Source organism: Phocoena sinus, chromosome 9, assembly GCF_008692025.1.
Source record: "Phocoena sinus isolate mPhoSin1 chromosome 9, mPhoSin1.pri, whole genome shotgun sequence".
Taxonomy (NCBI): Eukaryota; Metazoa; Chordata; class Mammalia; order Artiodactyla; family Phocoenidae; genus Phocoena; species Phocoena sinus.
Window position 1 is genome coordinate 83,408,766 of NC_045771.1, and position 20,897 is coordinate 83,429,662.

The 20,897-nt window shown below is 36.6% G+C and overlaps 1 protein-coding gene across 4 annotated transcripts in view; it reads right to left on the reverse strand.

Moving 5' to 3' along the window:
• Positions 1-7,753: 7,753 nt before the first annotated feature.
• Positions 7,754-20,897, reverse strand: part of LOC116759529 (platelet glycoprotein 4) — a 54,010-nt gene continuing 40,866 nt past the window's right edge. For all 4 annotated transcript variants that reach the window (XM_032643397.1, XM_032643399.1, XM_032643400.1 and 1 more), the window contains exons 8-15: positions 19,345-19,391; positions 16,041-16,110; positions 14,983-15,170; positions 13,838-13,956; positions 12,823-12,896; positions 12,195-12,249; positions 11,208-11,372; positions 7,754-8,683 (exon numbers count right to left, since the gene is read on the reverse strand). In XM_032643397.1, the coding sequence (XP_032499288.1) occupies positions 11,208-11,372; positions 12,195-12,249; positions 12,823-12,896; positions 13,838-13,956; positions 14,983-15,170; positions 16,041-16,110; positions 19,345-19,391 (718 nt within the window). In that variant the 3' untranslated portion in view covers positions 7,754-8,683. The remainder of the gene's footprint in view (positions 8,684-11,207; positions 11,373-12,194; positions 12,250-12,822; positions 12,897-13,837; positions 13,957-14,982; positions 15,171-16,040; positions 16,111-19,344; positions 19,392-20,897) is intronic.

Below are 20,897 nucleotides of genomic sequence, written 5' to 3' on the forward strand. Positions count from 1 at the left end.
CGGGCTGCACAGGTTTCCCGGAAGGGAGGTGTGGATAGTGACCTGTGCTCGCACACAGGCTTCTTGGTGGCAGCAGCAGCAGCCTTAGCGTCTCATGCCCGTCTCTGGGGTCCGCGCTGATTGCTGCGGCTCACGCCCGTCTCTGGAGCTCCTTTAAGCAGCGCTCTTAATCCCCTCTCCTTGCGCACCAGGAAATGAAGAGGGAAGAAAAAATCTCTTGCCTCTTCTGCACGTCCAGACTTTTCCCTGGACTCCCTCCTGGCTAGCCGTGGCGCACTAACCCGCTGCAGGCTGTTTTCACGCCACCAACACCAGTCCTCTCCCTGCGCTCCAACCGAAGCCCGAGCCTCAGCTCCCAGCCCCCACCCGCCCCGGTGGGTGAGCAGACAAGCCTCTCGGGCTGGTGAGTGCCGGTCGGCCCTGATCCTCTGTGCAGGAATCTCTCCGCTGTTCCCTCCGCACCTCTGTTGCTGTGCTCTCCTCCGCGGCTCCGAAGCTTTCCCCCTCCGCCACCCACAGTCTCCGCCTGTGAAGGAGTTTCCTAGTGTGTGGAAACCTTTCCTCCTTCACAGCTCCCTCCCACTGGTGCAGGTCCCGTCCCTATCCTTTTGTCTCTGTTTATTCTTTTTTCTTTTGCCCTACCCTGGTACATGGGGGACTTTCTTGCCTTTTGGGAAGTCTGAGGTCTTCTGCCAGCGTTCCGTAGGTGTTCTGTAGGAACTGTTCCACGTGTAGATGTATTTCTGATGTATTTGTGGGGAGGAAGGTGATCTCCATGTCTTACTCCTCCGCCATCTTGAAAGTCTCCTCCAAAGTACTTTAAAACGTGCTTTCTTAGATTTTTTTTCTCGGTGTTGAATTTCTCATTGTGTTGCCTTGAATTCGGTGAGCTTCTTTATGACCATTACTTTGAACTTTTTATCAGGTAAATTACTTATCTCCATTTCATGAATGTTTTTTCCTCACGTTCTACCTTATTCTTTTCTGGGGAATATATTCCTTTACTTTTTTATTTTGCCTTTCTCTCTGTGTTGGTTTCTATGCATGAGATGTAATAGCCATCTCTCCCAGTCTTAAAGGATTGGTCTTGAGTAGAAGATGAGCCATATTGTTCATCTGTGCCCTAGCTCTTGATTTTCTCTCACACCTTTGTGAGCGTCCAAGCAGCCTATTTTATTTTTAATAGCTCAAAGTAATTGCAGGTGTGCAAGACCTGTCATTCTCCCAAATAGGAGGAACTCATTGAGCACTTTTATTCAGGCTGATTGGAAGCAGTACCTTAGGCTGCAACTTTTAAATTATGCTCATTTATACTGTCTGGTGGGATCACAGATTTATGCTCTTTTGGCCTCCAAAACCAAGTGTTTTGGAGGTGTGCCCTGGGTGGCAGTTGAAAAAAATCAGGGCACCAAACAAGTTAAAATAGTTCTTTTCTGGGAGTTACCAGTGAGATATAGTGAGGCAGAGGAAGAACGGAGATGGCATTCACCAGCTTATGTTCGCTGAGAGTATCTCCATAGGACTCTAGATATATGCCAATCCTGAAGCCTGCCCCTCCAGTCAAAGCTCCAAGTCAAGCAAAATCAGCTCCTTCACAGAAAGAATGGGAGTGTTTCAGTCTGTTGTTTGTGCAGTGTCCTCGGCATGGTAGTGTGCCAGAACTGTCAGTCTTATTGTTAGAGTCCCATGAGACTCAGGAACACAAGGCCCTCTGGCCTCCAGAGCCAGGTGATCAAGGGGTATCCCCTGGGAAGCACCCTCCAGATGTAAAAACTGGATCACCAAATGTGTGTAAAACTCCCGTCTGTGATATACTTGCTCTCCTTCACACTGCAGAGCATGAGTGTGAAATTGGCATCTGTTGGCTGGAGTGAGGCATAAGGGGAGCATAAGCGCAGTGTCCAAGTTGGGACAGGGGAGGTGGCACCTGCCTGATTGAGCAAAGCAGAAGAAGAGAGTGAAGATGGTGTCACCACCCTCTGTCTCCAGAAAGTATCCCAGCATGCCCCTATGTGTGTGTCAGGTGAGATGCCTGTCCCTCAGTCTGAGATTTTAAGGTTAGCAAATGAGCCTCTTTCATATACAGTCTGGGTGCCTCTGGTTCTGCTGCTTCTGTACTTGGCCCTGGGGGAGGTGAGTCTGAGCGTGTGAGCCCTTTGACTGAGTCATTTCTGAGTTTGTTATACCTTTGTGAGTCTCGTGGTTGCAAGATCTATTGGCTTTCAGACCGAGATGTTTTGGAGGCTCATGTCTCAGGTGTACATATTAAAAGTTAGGGTGCCCAATGTGGGGTTCAGACTCTTTGCTCCTCAGGGAGAAGCTCCGGGTTAAGTTTCCTCCTGAATGTTTCTTGCCAATGGCAACATTGTGTCTCAGCCTCTCCTACCTGCTTCGATGTGGGGTTTTTTCTCATTTGCTCTATGTGTAGGAATTGCTCAGCTAGTTTTTAGTTTATTCAGAGAAAACTGTTCCTCATGTTGCTGTAGATTTGAAGTGTGTGTGGGAGAAGGTGAGTTCAGGATTTTCCTATGTTGCCATCTTCAGCTGGAACCAGAGCTTATGTTATTCAGTAATAACATAAATAATGCAGCAAATAACACATGTCAACAAGAAATTATTTGTGGAAGAAGTTTCTGAATCCTAGTGACTCGACTGCCCATTCAGTTGGTTACTCCATTGATACCCCTCCTTATACTTCTGTAGACATGCTACATGTGTGCTGGTGGCAGGCTGGGGTGGGAAGGGAATGGGGGATGGGCAAAAGGAAGTGGCTGACTATCAATACAGATAATTCTCACAATCTTATAGGACCTTTAATTTTAAATGATTATTCATATATCTATGGGGAAATAACATTAACATGTGATGATATTTCAAACAAGTTCCAGAAAAGAGAAAATTTTTAGAATTCTGTTCCCCAGTCTATATCAAAAGCTGAAGATATTTAACACTTTCTCACGAACCATATTTCCATTTTAGGATGGTTCCTTGGACGTCTCCAATAACTAAATTATCTTCTTTAGTACTTAGGACGTGGAGTTTATAAAACTACCTGCTACTGATTACGTATTCTTTCATGTAGGCCCATCTTTTCATAATGACCATATTCCTCAACTGTGTAGACTGAGGGTAGGATTAGAGCAGAACAGTAGCTGTCAACTTGGTTCTTTGAGCCTAGATAGTTCCAAGCTCAGTTCTCTCCTCCACACTGGCCTTATTTATTCTTCTATAACTTCATAGATACTCATTCTCTGGAAATAAACCCTCATCTTTGTATTGTCCCCCCTTGCCCCTGCTCCTTACCCCTTTCTAGACATCCTCCAAGCAAGCAATCCCACCCATTATTTTGCCCAGAGTAAAGCTCCATAGCTGTTAATATATTCCTTATAACTTATATAATATGTAAAACTCCTGGATGCTGTAGAGTCCCTTTATTCAAGTGGATAATTTCCATCTCAGATAAATTCTGGGGAATATCTCCAGTCTTAATATTCCTTACCTGCCCTGAGCTATCTCCTACTTCACATGCAGTAAATATGTGATCAAAGAACACATTCCAGAAAATTCAGAGAGAAGAGTTACTTTCACTTCACCCTCTACCCTGGCAAATAGATTAGCTCTATTACCATCTGAAAATAGCATGTACAAGCTCAACAGGGCAAATGAGAAAACTTAGTGGAACATTTATAGCAAATTGTCAAGCGAGATGACGTTCCTCTCATCTCAGTATGCTTATATAGCTTTGCTCTCTTAAGTTGTTCTGTTAATAAATCTAATACCAGCAACCAGTCAAATAAAACTTTTTTACACAGGTAGTCTGGTTTCAATATGACTTAAATCTGGACTTCTCGAATTTTCTTGTGTATAGAAATCGCTTTGGTATCCTATTAAACTACAGATTCTGATTCAGTAGTACTAGGATAGAACCCGAGATTCTGCATTTTTAACAAGTTCACAGGTGATGCTGAGGCACCTGATTCAGATTTCACATAATAAAGGAAACAAGACTTTAAAACATTTATATTTGTCCTAACTACATCAGAGTTCCCCTTCATGAGTGTGTAGAATGGAGCATTTCTGAAATGTGTGAGTATAAGCTTACTAGCATCTGAGAACAGTTGGGAAAAGAAAATAGGAGTTAATATGTCAATAACTCATGCACAGGCAGAAACAGCTAATATACAATTATAGTATTAATATCAAACAACATTGATTCAAATGCATTCAAAAATTATAAATGAAAAGCAAATCATTATTCTAATAAAGGAAGTTTTTATTTTCACCAGTGTTTAAAAATGCAGCTACCTTTGAGCCAGGAAAGAAAAAAGTAGAGTTTGCCTGTATGTATTTGATACCAATATTATACACTAACTCACTTTTAGTTCATTAGCTCAGCCTGCTACAAATAACTCAGAAAAACAATCATAGGTAATTCTGTTAGTGTATGCAGAAAAGGGTAATGGACAGTGATTCTTTTTTTTTTTTAACATCTTTATTGGATTATAATTACTTTACAGTGGTGTGTTAGTTTTTGCTTTATAACAAAGTGAATCAGCTATACGTATACATATATCCCCATATCCCCTCACTCTTGCTTCTCCCTCCCACCCTCCCTATCCCACCCCTCTAGGAGGTCACAAAGCACTGAGCTGATCTCCCTGTGCTATGCGGCTGCTTCCCACTAGCTATCTATTTTACATTTGGTAGTGTATATATGTCCATGCCACTCCCTTACTTCGTCCCAGCTTACCCTTCCCCCTCCCCATGTCCTCAAGACAATTCTCTACATCTGTGTCTTTATTCCTGACCTTTTTTTTTTTTTAGATTCCATATATATGTGTTAGCATACAGTATTTGTTTTTCTCTTTCTGACTTCCTTCACTCTGTATGACAGACTCTAGGTCCATCCACCTCACTACAAATAACTCAATTTCATTTCTTTTTATGGCTGAGTAATATTCCATTGTATATATGTGTCACATCTTCTTTATCCATTCATCTGTTGATGGACACTTAGGTTACTTCCATGTCCTGGCTATTGTAAATAGTGCTGCAATGAACATTTTGGTACATGACTCTTTATGAATTATGGTTTTCTCAGGGTATATGCCCAGGAGTGGGATTGCTGGGTCATATGGTAGTACTATTTGTAGTTTTTTAAGGAACCTCCATACTGTTCTCCATAGTGGCTGTATCAATTTACATTCCCACCAACAGTGCAAGAGTGTTCCTTTTTCTCCACACCCTCTCCAGCATTTGTTGGTTCTAGATTTTTTTGATAATGGCCATTCTGACTGGTGTGAGGTGATACCTCATTGTAGTTTTGATTTGCATTTCTCTAATGATTAGTGATGCTGAGCATCCTTTCATGTGTTTGTTGGCAATCTGTATATCTTCTTTGGAGAAATGTCTGTTTAGGTCTTCTGCCCATTTTGGGATTGGGTTGTTCGTTTATTTGATATTGAGCTGCATGAGCTGTTTGTACATTTTGGAGATTAGTCCTTTGTCAGTTGCTTCATTTGCAAATATTTTCTCCCATTCTGAGGGTTGTCTTTTGGTCTTGTTTAGGGTTTCTTTTGCTGTGCAAAAGCTTTTAAGTTTCGTTAGGTCCCATTTGTTTATTTTTGTTTTTATTTCCATTTCTCTAGGAGGTGGGTGAAAAAGGATCTTGCTGTGATTTATGTCATAGAGTGTTCTGCCTATGTTTTCCTCTAAGCGCTTTATAGTGTCTGGCCTTATATTTAGGTTTTCAATCCATTTTGAGTTTATTTTTGTGTGTGGTGTTAGGGAGTGTTCTAATTTCATTCTTTTACATGTAGCTGTCCAGTTTTCCCAGCACCACTTATTGAAGAGGCTGTCTTTTCTCCATTGTGTATTCTTGCCTCCTTTATCAAAAATAAGGTGACCATATGTACACGGGTTTATCTCTGGGCTTTCTGTCCTGTTTCATTGATCTATATTTCTGTTTTTGTGCCAGTACCATATTGTCTTGATTACTGTAGCTTTGTAGTATAGTCTGAAGTCCAGTGATTCTTTAAGTGGAGTTGTAGATGGGCCAGAAAGGTCAGATGAAGAGAGAGCAGCCACCGTGTCTCTAATACATAGAACTTCAACCAGAAACACTGAAGTAAGAGGTGGAACACACCTGCAACAAATTCCAGCTCCAAAGATAATTATTGTGTAGCTCAGACATTGATAATGGGTTAAGATTGACAGATTATTGCATATGTAAAAATCTAATGTATAGCTAGGTTTTTTTTTTCCTGAAATGATACCCCCTTTACCTCTTTCTGAGAACTAAAAGCTTTATAGATTGTTTTCTTTCTTCATGTACTTGTCAGCAACAATAAGCCTCAACCCATTTTAAGATGCTGTAGACTCTCTAATTTATGTTAACCCGTTTGTAGATGCTATACATTTTCAAACCTAAGTTTTGAACACCGATAGTTTTGTGGTGATTAAACAATTTTGAGTGAAAATATGCCTCTCTAAAATATGGGGTAGTTTTTCTACAAAACAAAGCAAATTCATCCTTGTGTACAATTACACTTTCTCTGCGGCAATCAGCAGGTCAACGTTTAATGCATTCCCAGAAAGTGCTCCACTTCTACCTCAGCATGTGCACGTGGGCACGCACACACATATCCAAACCCATTTTTCACATAAATAAATCTATCTCCCATTTTTTTCAAGCAAGTATTATACTTTCTAATGGGCATTTTTAATGTGTTTCACTTATCTCTGTGTATGGACTTTTTTCCTCTGCATAATTTATAGAATTCAGGGAAAATACGGTGAGGAATGATAATGATTAGAATATACATGTATTTAGTTGAACGGTACTAAAGACATATAAGTCAAAACCTTTTTACTGATACCCAAATACTATGGAGGTGCATTCCTGTATGAAGCGTTAAAATCTGAGTCACTGATTGGTTATGCAATTCTACCATGAGGTGGATATGTAATTTCTCAACCAATTCTTTTGAACAGTTTCTACTTTACATCGTTCAGCCCTACTTAGTTTAAGATTTAAAGAAGTATCCTTTATATTCCTCCTTGATCAACATGTCCACAAATATCCTAATGCAGCAAAAGTAGACTCAAGTATCAGAAGAGGATGTTTAGGATCTCATCTGTCTATATCTTAGGGGGATACTTTTTTCTGTTGCCAATAAATGAGAGGACATTATTACATCAGTATGTTTTGAGTAGCTTCAGATTTTCAAAAGATCCTTCTGAACTGGTGGTATCTTGGTTTGGGGTTTTCAGTATTTACCCTGGCAGCTAACATGAGGAGATTAATTATTCTTGATTTTAGTATCTCAACAAACCAGTTACTAATAATTTATCCTAGAAACCTCTGTGTATAAAACACAAACAGAATGTGGTCCACCTTTCCTTTCTATGGGGAGCCTTTTTAGGGGGCCTAGTGCTCTCTGCCATAAGTGAACCCCTGCTGACGAAAGGGGTTACGTAACAATATATCTATCTTCTAATAAAAAGGAAAGATCCTTCATAGTCTAGACTTTAAGTACTACAACTCTAAAGCATGACCAAGTATCTTTTTATTTCCTTTTCCACCAACTAGCTCAAAAAATTACCTAAGGAAAAAGTAGTCAAGGTTGAATTTAGAAATGTTTCAGAAGGAAATGTAGATGCATAAAGAATTAAAGATTCAGATAGAATGCATAAGTCAGAAAACTAGAGTACATATTTTGTGACACAACAGGAACCAGGCAAAGCACAGGAATTTAAGGAAGAACATCTTTTAATGTTTGAAACCAGTCTTTCTGTGGTGACTATAAAAGCAAGAAATACCACAACAAATAACTACGAATGGACATTCTACTCTTTGTCATCTCCCACACAATAATTTCTGTATTATCATTTACATCTCTTAATACTAGCACAGCATTCTGAAGTTGCCAAGCATAAGTTGTATACAACTGAGTGAAAAGATCAAAATCTACTCAGATTTCCAAAAGAACTGCAGAACATGGAAAATGACAGTCCCAAAAATGTCCATTTGTATGATCATTGACAAAAATATACGCCCATATTGTTATAAACAGCATGGTTATAGTGCCTACTGATGCTGTACAAAGGATTCCATAGAGAAAGAAACTTAAGTAATGTATAATAAATGGTTCATAGGCCAGTCATTTAGTTTCCATTTTTAAACGTCTTTCAAAATGGCTCATGCTCATGAAATGCAATGTCCTGACAGTCCTGGGGTCTGTGTATTGCAGGGACACTGATGAGGGTAGTGATGTTTCTCCCTTTGATGAGGACGACAAGAGTTCAGGGTCCAGGATTTGTTTAGAACATCCACCCCTTTTCTGAATTTAGCAAAAGGGAACCAATCAGCGAATCAGTACCAAGTAAAAATAACTGGATCATGCTGAAGCCACATCTGTAGAAACTGAAATCCATTCCATTGTGAACATGTTGAATTTTAAAAGTTACTGCTTTTTGTTCAAAGTGTGGATTTTAATGACATCTTAATAATCCTTTAGAAACGTGCTGCTGCTCAGTGCAGAGAACAAAAGTGCCGCCAGTTCTTCAACTGTAAGATAAGGTGTGTTTTGCAAACATAAAGCATATTAAATCTTCATTTTGTAGGTCGATATTAAGAAAGGTCCTCATGTAGCTGGTGCATAAATGTCAACTCATTTGCTTCCTGGAAAGCAGAAGAAAGGTAAGTACTTATCAGAAAGTCGTGGAAAAATAAAGCAGGTAATATTCAAATTCTAAATACTGAGGATGCCATGTTTTCTAGTAATTAGCCCAATTTCTCAAGCTGCAGAGAAAAATTCTCTGATGAACTTCATGGATAAGGCAGTTATTTTCCCATTCCAGGATACATGGAAGGCTGCTTCCCGGCTCTCAAGAGCTGCGCATGGCCAGATAAGGAGGGGTAGCTCGTTAAATCTGCTCTGGATGAGCGTTTCCACTCTTTCCTGTCCCTTCAGACCATCCTCCATTTAGCGGTGTATATACTGCTACTTTCGAAAGGACTATTGGCTTACTCTCTTTGTGATTCATTGAGTAAAAGCACACCTTAGCTCCACCATCTTTGCTTTACTCCCTCTTGTACATCCATCTCCTTATTTTTCAATTGTTTATAAATCTTCCCAGAGGCATAATTATTATAATATTCGAAACTGAAGCTTGTTTAAGGAAATCTATACCTGTGATTCTTCTAAACCTAGTAAATCAGGTAATCTACAGAGAACAGTGTTCTTCTCTATTTGTATAGAAAAGAAAACAGACATATCATTGTGTAAAGAGCAGTAACTTTTCCTTGTAACAGTCAAAGTTTAAGCCAAGTCAATATACTTGTTTAAGCCAAGTCAATATACTCGTTGATAAAGACACTCTAGAAAGTTTTCAGTCTTTCACCTTAATTTAGCCACATAGAGACCCAAGATATTGGACATTCAGGGCTCATTAAGCACTGATGAAATAGATCATATAATTTTAATAATAGAGAATAGTATCAGAAAATTTTTACAACTACTATATACTTCATTTTGAAAAGCATATTCTCCCACTACAACAAGGTTTTGTTGTAAATTGGCTTTTCAGTGAATGATCTCTTCTATCTATTATATAAATGGTCATATGAAGAAGTACTTTGTTTAATCATAACTCATTTGTTACTGGACTGATGACCGGACTTAATGGTGATGCCGTATTTCCTTTATTTATTATAATGTGAATGTATTAAGTCAGCATTTTGAATACATTCTGTCCAAAATGATTGTAGGCAGAATTGTTCAGTCTTTTCAGGGAATAAATATAGGCTGAAAACATCAGAACAAAAGATGGAGTTGCCTTCCTCTCAATCTCACACAAAAAAAATATTGGTCCCAAAATGCCACTTCATTTTTTAATCTTCTATTTGACTGATTCACATTTAGAAAATGGATAATTTTGCAGTTAAAATTTACAATTTTCTGGAACGTCTCCAAAAGATAGAAAGATGATGATGGATCCATGGCTATTGGAAACTCATAAAATTTTATTAGGGATTAGTTGTGATAATTCATGTAAAATATTTAGCATGATTTTGGCACATTAAGGTCAATAATTATCAGTGGCAGCTCCAGAATTTCTATATAAGACAGCTTACGGTCAACAACCTGACTGAAAGTAGAGTAAGAAGACTTGTTTTGAAATTGTAATTTTTCATAGCACGTATATTGCTTTTATTTAGATTCCACTTTTTGTTTTTGATGTTCCCGGAAAGGAAGGGTGGATGGAAGCTATGGGTAAGTGGAAAATCACCCCCCGCCCCCTCAGGCCGTACCAATGTCACATATGATCATTAAAGAAAGGCTTCCATTTAGGAAAGACAGGGTCAGACATTCATTCCTCTATGTACAAGGGGGCACAGGCACTAATGTCTAAAACACAGAGGCCTGAACCATCTCTTCAGTTTTGCTAAAACTCCTGTCTGTCCACATTTACCTGATTTTTCCTGTAAACTCTGAGTAATTTGGTTTTACTATGTTGAACTATTTTTGTCTCTATTTTCTTGTACTGTTGTCTTCGGTTCTAGCTCCTGAATTGTAATCAGGGCTTCCACATCATGATTTTGGACAGCATGTCTATATGCAGCAACTCTGTTTTAATAAGCTATCTTCATTTTACCACAGCATATTTTTATCTTATCTATATCATTTATTGAGTTTTTAATTCTCATTAATTTTTAGCTTATCTAATCTAAATTTTCCTTTTCATTTTCTTTTCCTTTGTAAATTTCAGTCTCCCCTAATATCTACCATTTTCAGTTTCACATACCCTTTCCTAGTCAGAGATCTATTAAATTAATTATCTGTGATTTTTAAAAATAATTAGCTAGAAATAATCAAGAAATAAAATTTAGTACATGTATAGCTTTTGTGCAACATTCTAACTTTTCAAAGGTGACAATTTCATAATTTAGCCCAGTCCTCCCAGAATAAAGATGAAATGTCGTGATCTGCTTAATGTTAATAGGCCTTATTACTCATTCAGGCTTTGTTTATAATTTACATTAAGCAACTCAAAACTTCAAGGATGTGTTAAAAATGCTAGATGACTAGACATATCCAGAAATATTTGCAGCCTAGTTTATAACCTCTTTTTGATAAAATGAAAACAAGTAATATATAAACTAATGTTATTAAAGCCGTATATAATTTTTGTTATATACTTACTTAATTTACTCTCTTTGATCGGCATGCACAGTATGAAATCATAAAAACAATAAACATCACCACACCAACACTGAGTAAGGTAATTTCTACCAGGCCAAGGAGGTTTATTTTTCCAGTCACTTGACTTCTGAACATTTCTGCCTTCTCATCACCAATGGTACCAGTCTATAATCAAGTTAATAAATAACGTTATTTGGTTAGATTTGGGAACAAAATACTCAACTCTCCACTTAAGTGTATCACTCTTTTTTTGAAACACCGCATAGATGTTAGTCATCTTTATCTGTAAGACAAGCCAATGGAATTCCCTTTGCATGCATGTCAAAGAAGGCAATAAATGCCAAGGTAGAATATTTACAGAGAGAAATATAATCTTCCTCCCTTGAAACATGTCAGCTAGCATTCTTCAATATACTGATTTCATTGATAAATACAATGGTCTTACTGGAATATTCTCCAGTTTTCTGAAGGTTGTTTCCTAGTGGCAGAGGAAAATGCCAAGGGTCAACAGTTTTCTTCCTCTAAAGGCTTATACAGTTAGTTCATTTCCTAATCCCGTGGCTAATCAGTTCCCTGATTTGTACTAAAAATATCTTGTCAGGCACTAGATAGACTGCCTACATCTACTCTAACCTGGTTTTTATAAGTTTGGTTGCCTTTTATTAGCACTACAACATTCACATGGAGTTATTTGGAGTTACACGTTTGCATGACTCTTTCCTAACATACTCATTATGACAGGAAAAATTGTTTAATAAACATTATGAAAATAAGAACACTGAAATCCAACATAAGCGTGATACTTCTGTGTGATTTGGTACTCTCAAAATAATTATTATATAATTAATAATATATAAATCTCCCATATATGCAATGGAAACACAAGTTCAATACTATATATGTGTATTCAGTTTTCAAACATCAAAAGCTTTTTCTATCTACCAAGAAGTTTACTGTTTTTAGTGACTGAGAAATAAAAATACTAACCTCATTAAGCCAAAGAATAGGCACAAAATAGTTCTGCTTCAGACCCTTTAACGCTCTGTAATAAACATTGAAAATAATTATGAATATATATAATAATATACTACCTATATATGACAGAAATGTTAATAATTATTAGTGAAAATAAATTTTCAGAAATTAGCTGCTCTTGAAACTTGGTTAAGTACCTTGATGTTTGTTCCCTGTAGTGAATCATTTAAATTTTAATATGGCTGTTTCTCAGACATCTTTCACTCTTATAAATCTTTCTAATACACATTTCTAATTAGACTGACTTTTCCTAAGCATATGTTTTGTCCTTTCAAAAAATTATACCCAGGAAACTAAAATATGAATGCTAGAAACTATTCTCTTGAAAATATTTGGACAGCTAGCAAAATGAGCAGTGCCACAAATACTCATTCCAAAATATGTGTAAATACCATTACAATACACACTAGATATAATTCTAAATTACAAGTGAAAGTTATAAGCATTTAGTAATCATTTAATGACATAAAGCCAAATAGAAGGTGAAAGTTTTATTATTTCCACTTCCTGTCATAGATATACCCACATTCGTACAAGGAGGTAGTAAAAATCATAATGAAACTTTTTCCAAGGGACTCACTCAATTTTTCTTGCTGGCTTGACCAGTATGTTGATCTGCAGCCGTTTTGCAAATCGTAAGGTAAATCCAGTTATCTAAAAAGAGAACAAACTAAAAAATTACCAACTTATTTTAAAAACATTCTTTTATAATATCCAAAACTTATTTTTACTGTTATGTAGAACCTAAGGTGAAACTGTTGTACTTAAAACTTGTGAAATTTATTAAATAATTAATTGGACTTATTAAATATTACATACAAAACTGTCCATAATTACATTTTATGTGTATATGCCTGTGTGTATACACACATGCATATATATGTGCACGCACGCACACACAATTTTTTGCCCAAACTACTGTCAAGGTTTTAGTTAGATTTTTGATTTTTATCTGAACTGGTTTTGGGGAATCAACAACAACAACAGTAGTGAAACGTAGAACTCATGTAGTCCGTTTAAATCCTGAACTATATATTGTCAAATATATATTCAGTCAGAATCCATGTATCATCCGTATAATTATAATGCTACTTCCGTCATTATTTAAACTGAAACATGACTACTAAAATCCTGGCACTTCATTTAACTGTTGACAAGGGAATATTAAAATAAAAGTTAAAACTGTTACACTATAGGAAACTTAGTAGATTTTTTTACACTAAGTATATCATAGATCTTGCCTCAAATGCACATATACCCATAAAACTTTTTTAATCCCTCATAGTCTACAGTGTCCCTTCATGTAAGCAATACTTGCAGATAAGTATAAAAGAAGCATAAAAGAGTACCTTATACCAAATTGTTTTAAACTGATTAGAATCATTTCCATCATTGTTATTCCTGACCTTTGCTGAAAAACTAAAATTGAATTACCTTGACATTTCATAAGCAACAATAGGAAGAAATCAACGTAATTTTCATTGAAATAAAAGTAATTTATCAAGATTGTGATACAATAAATATCAATAAATGTGACTGACAAAAGGAGAGAATTATTTTAAAAAACAAATGAGATAAATAATGTATTTGCTTACAGGTTCAACATCTAAGTACGTGCTGTGTTCTTCTTCATTTGGACTTAAGCCTTCAATAGGTTGTGAAATTTCAGGACTTGCATATAGAAAATGAGGAAGTGAAATATACACAGGTTTTCCTGAAAACAAGGTTTAAGAGACAATTGGGATAAATTGTTTTCCTCATTTCATATACCACTTAGGAAAGACTTCCTTGAAAATAAAGCTTTTTAAGTTAGAAAGAGAAATGCATAAAGTTGGCTTTGAATACTAACTGGGAGATGAGGGTGAGGGAAAATTATTATATCTGATTGCTTTTTGATCAGAAATAAAATATAAATTTCTGCATCATCCTACTAACCATTCAGTTGATGTCTGTCGTTTATCCCTTAGGTGTTTATTTTCAATATGTAATGCTTAGCTGCTGAACACAAAAGTTACAACCATATACCTTCATGTTTCAGGCAGTAGTATGTCTATGGACTGAGAATTTATTTAAGAGGCTTTTCTTTCTTTATTCTCACCCATTCCAATATGAAGAAGGTGAGCAAAATAAGATAGACTCCAAATTTCATGTTTGAATCAATTCTTGTCTCAGACACCCTGAAATATACTTATTTTAATTTACCATTTTCTAGGGTAGAAAAGGTTAGAAAAACGTCAGATGGGTAAGTTAGGATGCTCAGAATATTCTGGGAACTATTTTCATTTTACCCTAAATCTATAAGGAGCACAGGGATTCTGCACAGCAAAGAAAGCCATCAAAAAATGAAAAGGGTATCTATGGGATGGGAAAAAAATATTTGAAAAATGCATATCCCATAAGTGATTAACATCCAAAATATATAAAAAATTCACACAACTCAAAAAGATAAGCAACCCAATTAAAAAATGAGCAAAGGACCTGAAGAGACATTTTCCAAAGTAGCACTCGGAAATATCAGTAGGGCTTTACCTAATAATAACTAAGTTTTGCAACACTGAAACGACTGGGACCTTGATTGACAGCGGTACAAAAATCAAAACAAAAATATCCTACCACCACCTTTACTTTCTGCCCTTATTGCTTTCACACTTTAAATTTTTGGTGGAAAGGATTCCTGGGTGAAGTTTAAAGAAAACTACAAATTATGGCATGGATTGTGCCATCGAGAACTTTTACTCACCGTCTTTGCATTTGCCAATATCTAGCACACCATATGAAGTACAATTTTTGGAGATAATTTTTTCTGTGCAGAAACAGTGATTGTCTGGATTTCGAAGTGGAGATGCGAAAGCCAAGGATGGAAGAATAAATCTATATACAGGGATTCCTTTCAGATTAATTTCGGCTCCAAACACAGCATAGATTGACCTAAACACAGATAAAGATCTTCATTTATACTGAGGACATTTCTCAGAGTTTCCTTTATAGATTAAATATTTATATGACTCCCTCAAGTCCTCTATTTGTGCCCAATTTAAAGAAAAATAAAATTTCAATCTTCTACAACTTAATCCTGGAGCGAAAGGCTGCTCACATGCTGGGGTGCGTGCATATGGGTTTTGATATATGTCTCCAACACTCCTGCATTTACCAAGTGTCCACCATAACCCCGGCAACATACTGGGACTCAATACATGTTTTCTAATCCCCTGTTAATTCTAGTTGAAGAAATGCTGCTCTTTTCAGTTTTACAGATAAGGAAAAATTCAGAGATAGTAAATGCTTACCCACACCACAAGCGTTTAGAAACAGGGCTAGGATTCAAGGATATCGGTGTGTGTGTGCGCCAATGCTTTTGTAATAGCTGCTAGGCACCATCAATTTGAAAAGATGCTATACTGTCTGTAGAGCACATTAACATAGCCCTGTGACTGTGGTATCATCCTCTTTGGACATCTTTACAAAGACTGAACATGCCTTTCTAGACTTGACTGTTACTACACATACTACTAGTTTAGTAAAAGAATGAAAATATAGTTCTCGCTTAGAAATAACAAAGAAGAAAATGATTTGCATTATGCAAAATATCCTCCTACATCTTTCAATTTTTTAAAGACTTATGAACACATTATGAATTCCATATTATATTTCTTCTTAATACATCAAGAAAAAACTTCCCTAAATGTACTTTATTTTTCTCAAATAACATGATTATTAAGTATGAGCTTCTTGGTCTGTGTTTTATCTCTTAGGTAAAGAACTGTGACTTCGAGAAATACATCAATGTCTTTGTCTTACCTGCAAATGTCAGAGGAGAAGAATTGCAATACCTGGGTCTTCTCGATGAAAGGTGGAAATGATGCTGCATCTGTTTAAAAACCAAGCCAGTGGCAAGGGATTAGGTGTAATGTGTGTCCTAGACAAATCTAGAAATCTCGATTCCAGCAGGGTTAAGAGAAATAAAATGCAAACTGTATATATAATATTAAAATTCTCCGGTAGCCACACTTTAAAAATGAAAAAAGTATCTGGTATATTTTATTTAACCCAATATATCCAAACTACCATCATTTTAAATACAATCAATATAAAAATTAACAAAAATCTCAAAATTCAGTGTGTACTATATACTTACAGCACATTTCAGTTTGTACTAGCTGCATTTCAAGAGCGAAATTGTGGCATGTGCTAGCAGCTACCACATTGAACCAGTCTGTACCCTGTACACAATCACTGGTATTCAATTTCATACTAAATTTTCCCACTCCTTAAAAATTAATGAAAGTTACAAAACAATGGCAAAATCGCACGTTGTTAAAACTGTGATTGTGTGTTTTGAAATCCTCCACCTATCAGTAGAGTAGCTCTTTTCTTACCTTGAGGTTCCTTTAGAACTCATTTTGGTAAATGTTGTTCTTACTTTTAATAACGATTCATTCACCTACCCTAACGTCTGATTAATATTTTTTAAGTCACTTATTGAAGTTCTCTCACTAAACAGAATTTCATGCAAATGGTTGGAAAATGTACACATCAAAATAAAAAGGGCATTTGTTGAGTTTATTGAATCTCTCCTATGGTTATGACCCATGGCACACACTGGATATAAGCAGAAAAAATGAGATTATTCCTCCATTTGCTCCACAAATGAATGTCACCAAAATGAGCCACCACTGAATGTGTCTGTTCAAAACAGTAAGACCTATCCTTCAACTATGAATACCATGCTCTTCTTCTGGTAACTGCACTAACCTTGTGATCTTATTACATTTCATTTATTTATTTATTTATTTATTTATTTCATTTATTTATTTATTTAAATACAATCAATATAAAAATTAACAAAAATCTCTTAATTAACAAAAAAAATCTCTTTTTGTGGTAAGTGAAATGTAACAGAAGATCTCAATGAACTTGATACTGACATTGAGAGAATGTTGGGACAACTGCTGTCCCAACATCGTAGCCATTAAAGGAAAAGAATACCTTGAAAAGCTTTAAAAATGATTTGAAATATCATCGAAAATTGTGTCATAATGACACCAGCAATTACCATGGGCCATGACCATAAGATAGCTGATATTAGTAGGGCTCTTTCTTGTAATACATTCAAATGTAAATCAATATTTTCATTTTCTGTCTCTTTAAACTTACTGAAGAAGGTAGAAGAGGTACATCTAAATCATGATAAAAAACACCTTGGAACACTTTCCATTTCATTAGTCTCTTTTCCCTAGTGCCATAACTAAGAATCTCTTTCACAGGGATTCCATCAGAGTCCTCTGGCCTGTTCAGTCTACCTTTGCTCCTAGTTTGTTTCACTGCTTTTTTATTCTTAGATACTTTTAGCTTCATGCCCGATACACATGTATTTATATTATAGTCATTAACGAACCCTCTAATTCCTCTTTTTTTTTTTTCTTGCGGTATGCAGGCCTCTCACTCTTGTGGCCTCTCCCATTGTGGAGCACAAGCTCCGGATGCACAGGCTCAGCGGCCATGGCTCACGGGCCCAGCCGCTCTGCGGCATGTGGGATCTTCCCGGACCAGGGCACGAACCCGTGTCCCCTGCCTCGGCAGGCAGACTCTCAACCACTGCGCCACCAGGGAAGCCCTCTAATTCCTCTTTTAAAACTTCTCTACTTCTCTGTTTTGGACAAAGTTTATAAATATATTTTTAAGCCCATAAACAGTAGTTTACTAGAAGAAGCACAGTATATTTTTCTCTGTGTCTAAGGACTGAAGTTTATGCTTACGAAATTACTAGAGTTAGTGGTATTGGGACACTTGACTACTTGCAGAAATGAACTGCTGAGAAAGGACCTCCTTACCCATCCCTATGATTCAAAGCACTACAAAGCAAACTCAACGTTTGGTTTTGCTCTTTTCTTCTAGAAGAGTGTTAACAAAATTAAATAAACATGCAAAACTCAGCAATACTTTTGTGAAAATGAATATTCTGTTTCCTTTTTATTCCCTGCCTTTTACATAACTTTGTATTTAACATTTTTCATCTTCATTATATTACCTTCCTATAAAGTACTGTCTCACTGGCTTTGTAAACATTATACTCTGCTTCTGCTTCTTAGCAGCTGAAAGTTCACCTCTGATTTTAATTACCTCATGGGATTTGATTCCCATTGCTTTTTACAATCAATTCTTTTTTTATGCTATTTTTATTTTTTTATTATTTTTTATTTATTTTTTTTTTGCGGTACGCGGGCCTCTCACTGTTGTGGCCTCTCCCGTTGCGGAGCACAGGCCCCGGACGCGCAGGCTCAGCGGCCATGGCTCATGGGCCCTGCCGCTCCGTGGCACGTGGGATCTTCCCCCACCAGGGCACGAACCCGCGTCCCCTGCATTGGCAGGTGGATTCCCAACCACTGTGCCACCAGGGAAGCCCTACAATCTTAATTCTTAAAATGATAGGCATATGTGTACTTTGCTTTTTTTTAAGGAGAATAATAAGCTGGATCTACCACACACTAAATCTAAATTCATAGTACTTTCTTTCTTCACAACTCTAATTCAGAATGTTCATTTCTGCGTACATTTTTCATGGTTAGTACACTTATAACCTTGTTTTGTTGCTGTTTTCTCTCTCGTTTCTGATCACCTCATTCAAAAATCCGTGGCTCTGTCTTAACAGCTTCACTGATTCTACCTCATATTGAAACCTCAATTTGGATGCATGTTTTACTTTTGGTACTTATCTTGATTTTTTAATTCTTTCAGTTTTAAACCATTATGTACACAGTACTTACAAAAGATGCAGACAGTGACGACTACTCTAAAACTTTCTAACCCCTGACTTCTGTGGCCAGGGAGGGCGTTCAATTAAGTAAAGCTTTTATGAAGCAAACATTTCCCCAGGAATGCAGTAAAGGGTCATCTTCAATGGTTAATCTTCAGAAATCCCATCACATTAGACAGACATTTACTAAGCCTACATAAGAACAGAGACTCTGAATTATGTTGCAGGGATACAAAGATAGGTAAACGCATACCCTCAACCTCCAGAACACTGTAGGTACCCTGGTGGATTTGTGGGAGAAAGGAGTTGGTTTCACTGTGATTATTACCACAGAACAAATGCCCTTACCTGTACCATTAATCATGTCACAATAACTTGGCCAATAGGAGAGATTCCTTAGGAATAAAAAAAAAAAAAGAAAAGAAAATGATCAGTCTCATTTCAAGAGCGTGTTTTCACATTACATTGTCTATTATGAGTCAGTACTCCTGCAAAAATAATATTGATTAGACTAGATGTGTCAAATGCTAGGTTTAAGAAGTGTTCTAGGTCATTTGGTCTATGTTTTGTTTGAAGTTTGCATCTTGTTGAGATAAGTGAAGTGCCTGATGCCATTAAGTGGCCAGATTATACAATAAAAGCTGCCAAAGGTTGGTAGTTAGAAACAACTTGGAACAGAGTTCTGCAAAAAGGAAATTGAGAAGCACTTATCAGAAATTTAGCTCTCTACTTAGGGGAAAGTTTTTTTTGTTTTGTGTGTTCAGCTGAATAGGAGGAAAATATTAACCAGATAACTGGTATAAACTCAGTATGAGGGAAGAGGGAAGTGTGGAGGAGGACAGAAAGAAGCAGATGTTTGATCAGCAGAGATTAGAAACATGTAATCAATTTAAACTTTTCCTCTCTTTTACCTCTTACGCGAGTGGGCATTAAAGTAGGATGGAGTTTGTTAATTTGTACTCTGGTATCTACATAAGATATATGTATCAACATATATATCTGGAAACAATAAAAACAATAGTAGTGATAGTCTCTCTGCACACTCAGCCCCACTTTTTGGTGATGGAAAATGGGTTTTTCACACTCCCAACATACCATCCAATAAGATGTCAAGGCAAGCTGTTGATTCTTTGTTGTTGCTTTTAATTTAATTAATTTATTTTTATACAGCAGATTCTTACTAGTTATCTGTTTTATACATATTAGTGTATATATGTCAATCCCAATCTCCCAATTCATCCAACCACCATCACCTCCACTGCTCCTGCTTTTTTAAACAGAGCAAACTTAATCATGCTCAGTCTTGCCATGGTCAGTTAAATTAACCTTGTCATAATCTTAAACTCATGTGAAATTCTTACTCCAATCTGGAGCATTTAGTAACACTCCTCAAAAACTATAATATTGAACTAGAGGAAATGCTCACTTGCCTCAATATATAGTGATTTCCCCTAAAATGAGCATTTCGATGTGTTCATTTTCCTCCATTAGAATTTTCAACAAAAATACGTGACTATGAACTCTGTAGAAGAAAAAGGACTGCACGAGTGTTTAACTGTTTTAAGCAACTTTTAGATAGGAACGCAGTGTGAGGTAATGTTTACTTAATAAAAATATTTCATCTCTTTTGATTTTGACTATTCTTTGTCAGAAAATCACTGACTTAAAAGTCATTTTAACTTTGAGGAGAAAAGGCTTTTCCCTTGAATATTTATTGGGGTTCGTCCTATTTTAGACATATGATGAATAAATTAGGGGAAAGTAGGAAATCATGGCTATATGAACATATCTCATTCTACTACTGCTTCACAGGAGGCATGCTCCTTATTTTCAAGTTTAATATGTCAGTTTTAGCACTTGAAGTACTACTTCCCTTATTGCATTGATAAAGTTTTTAAAAG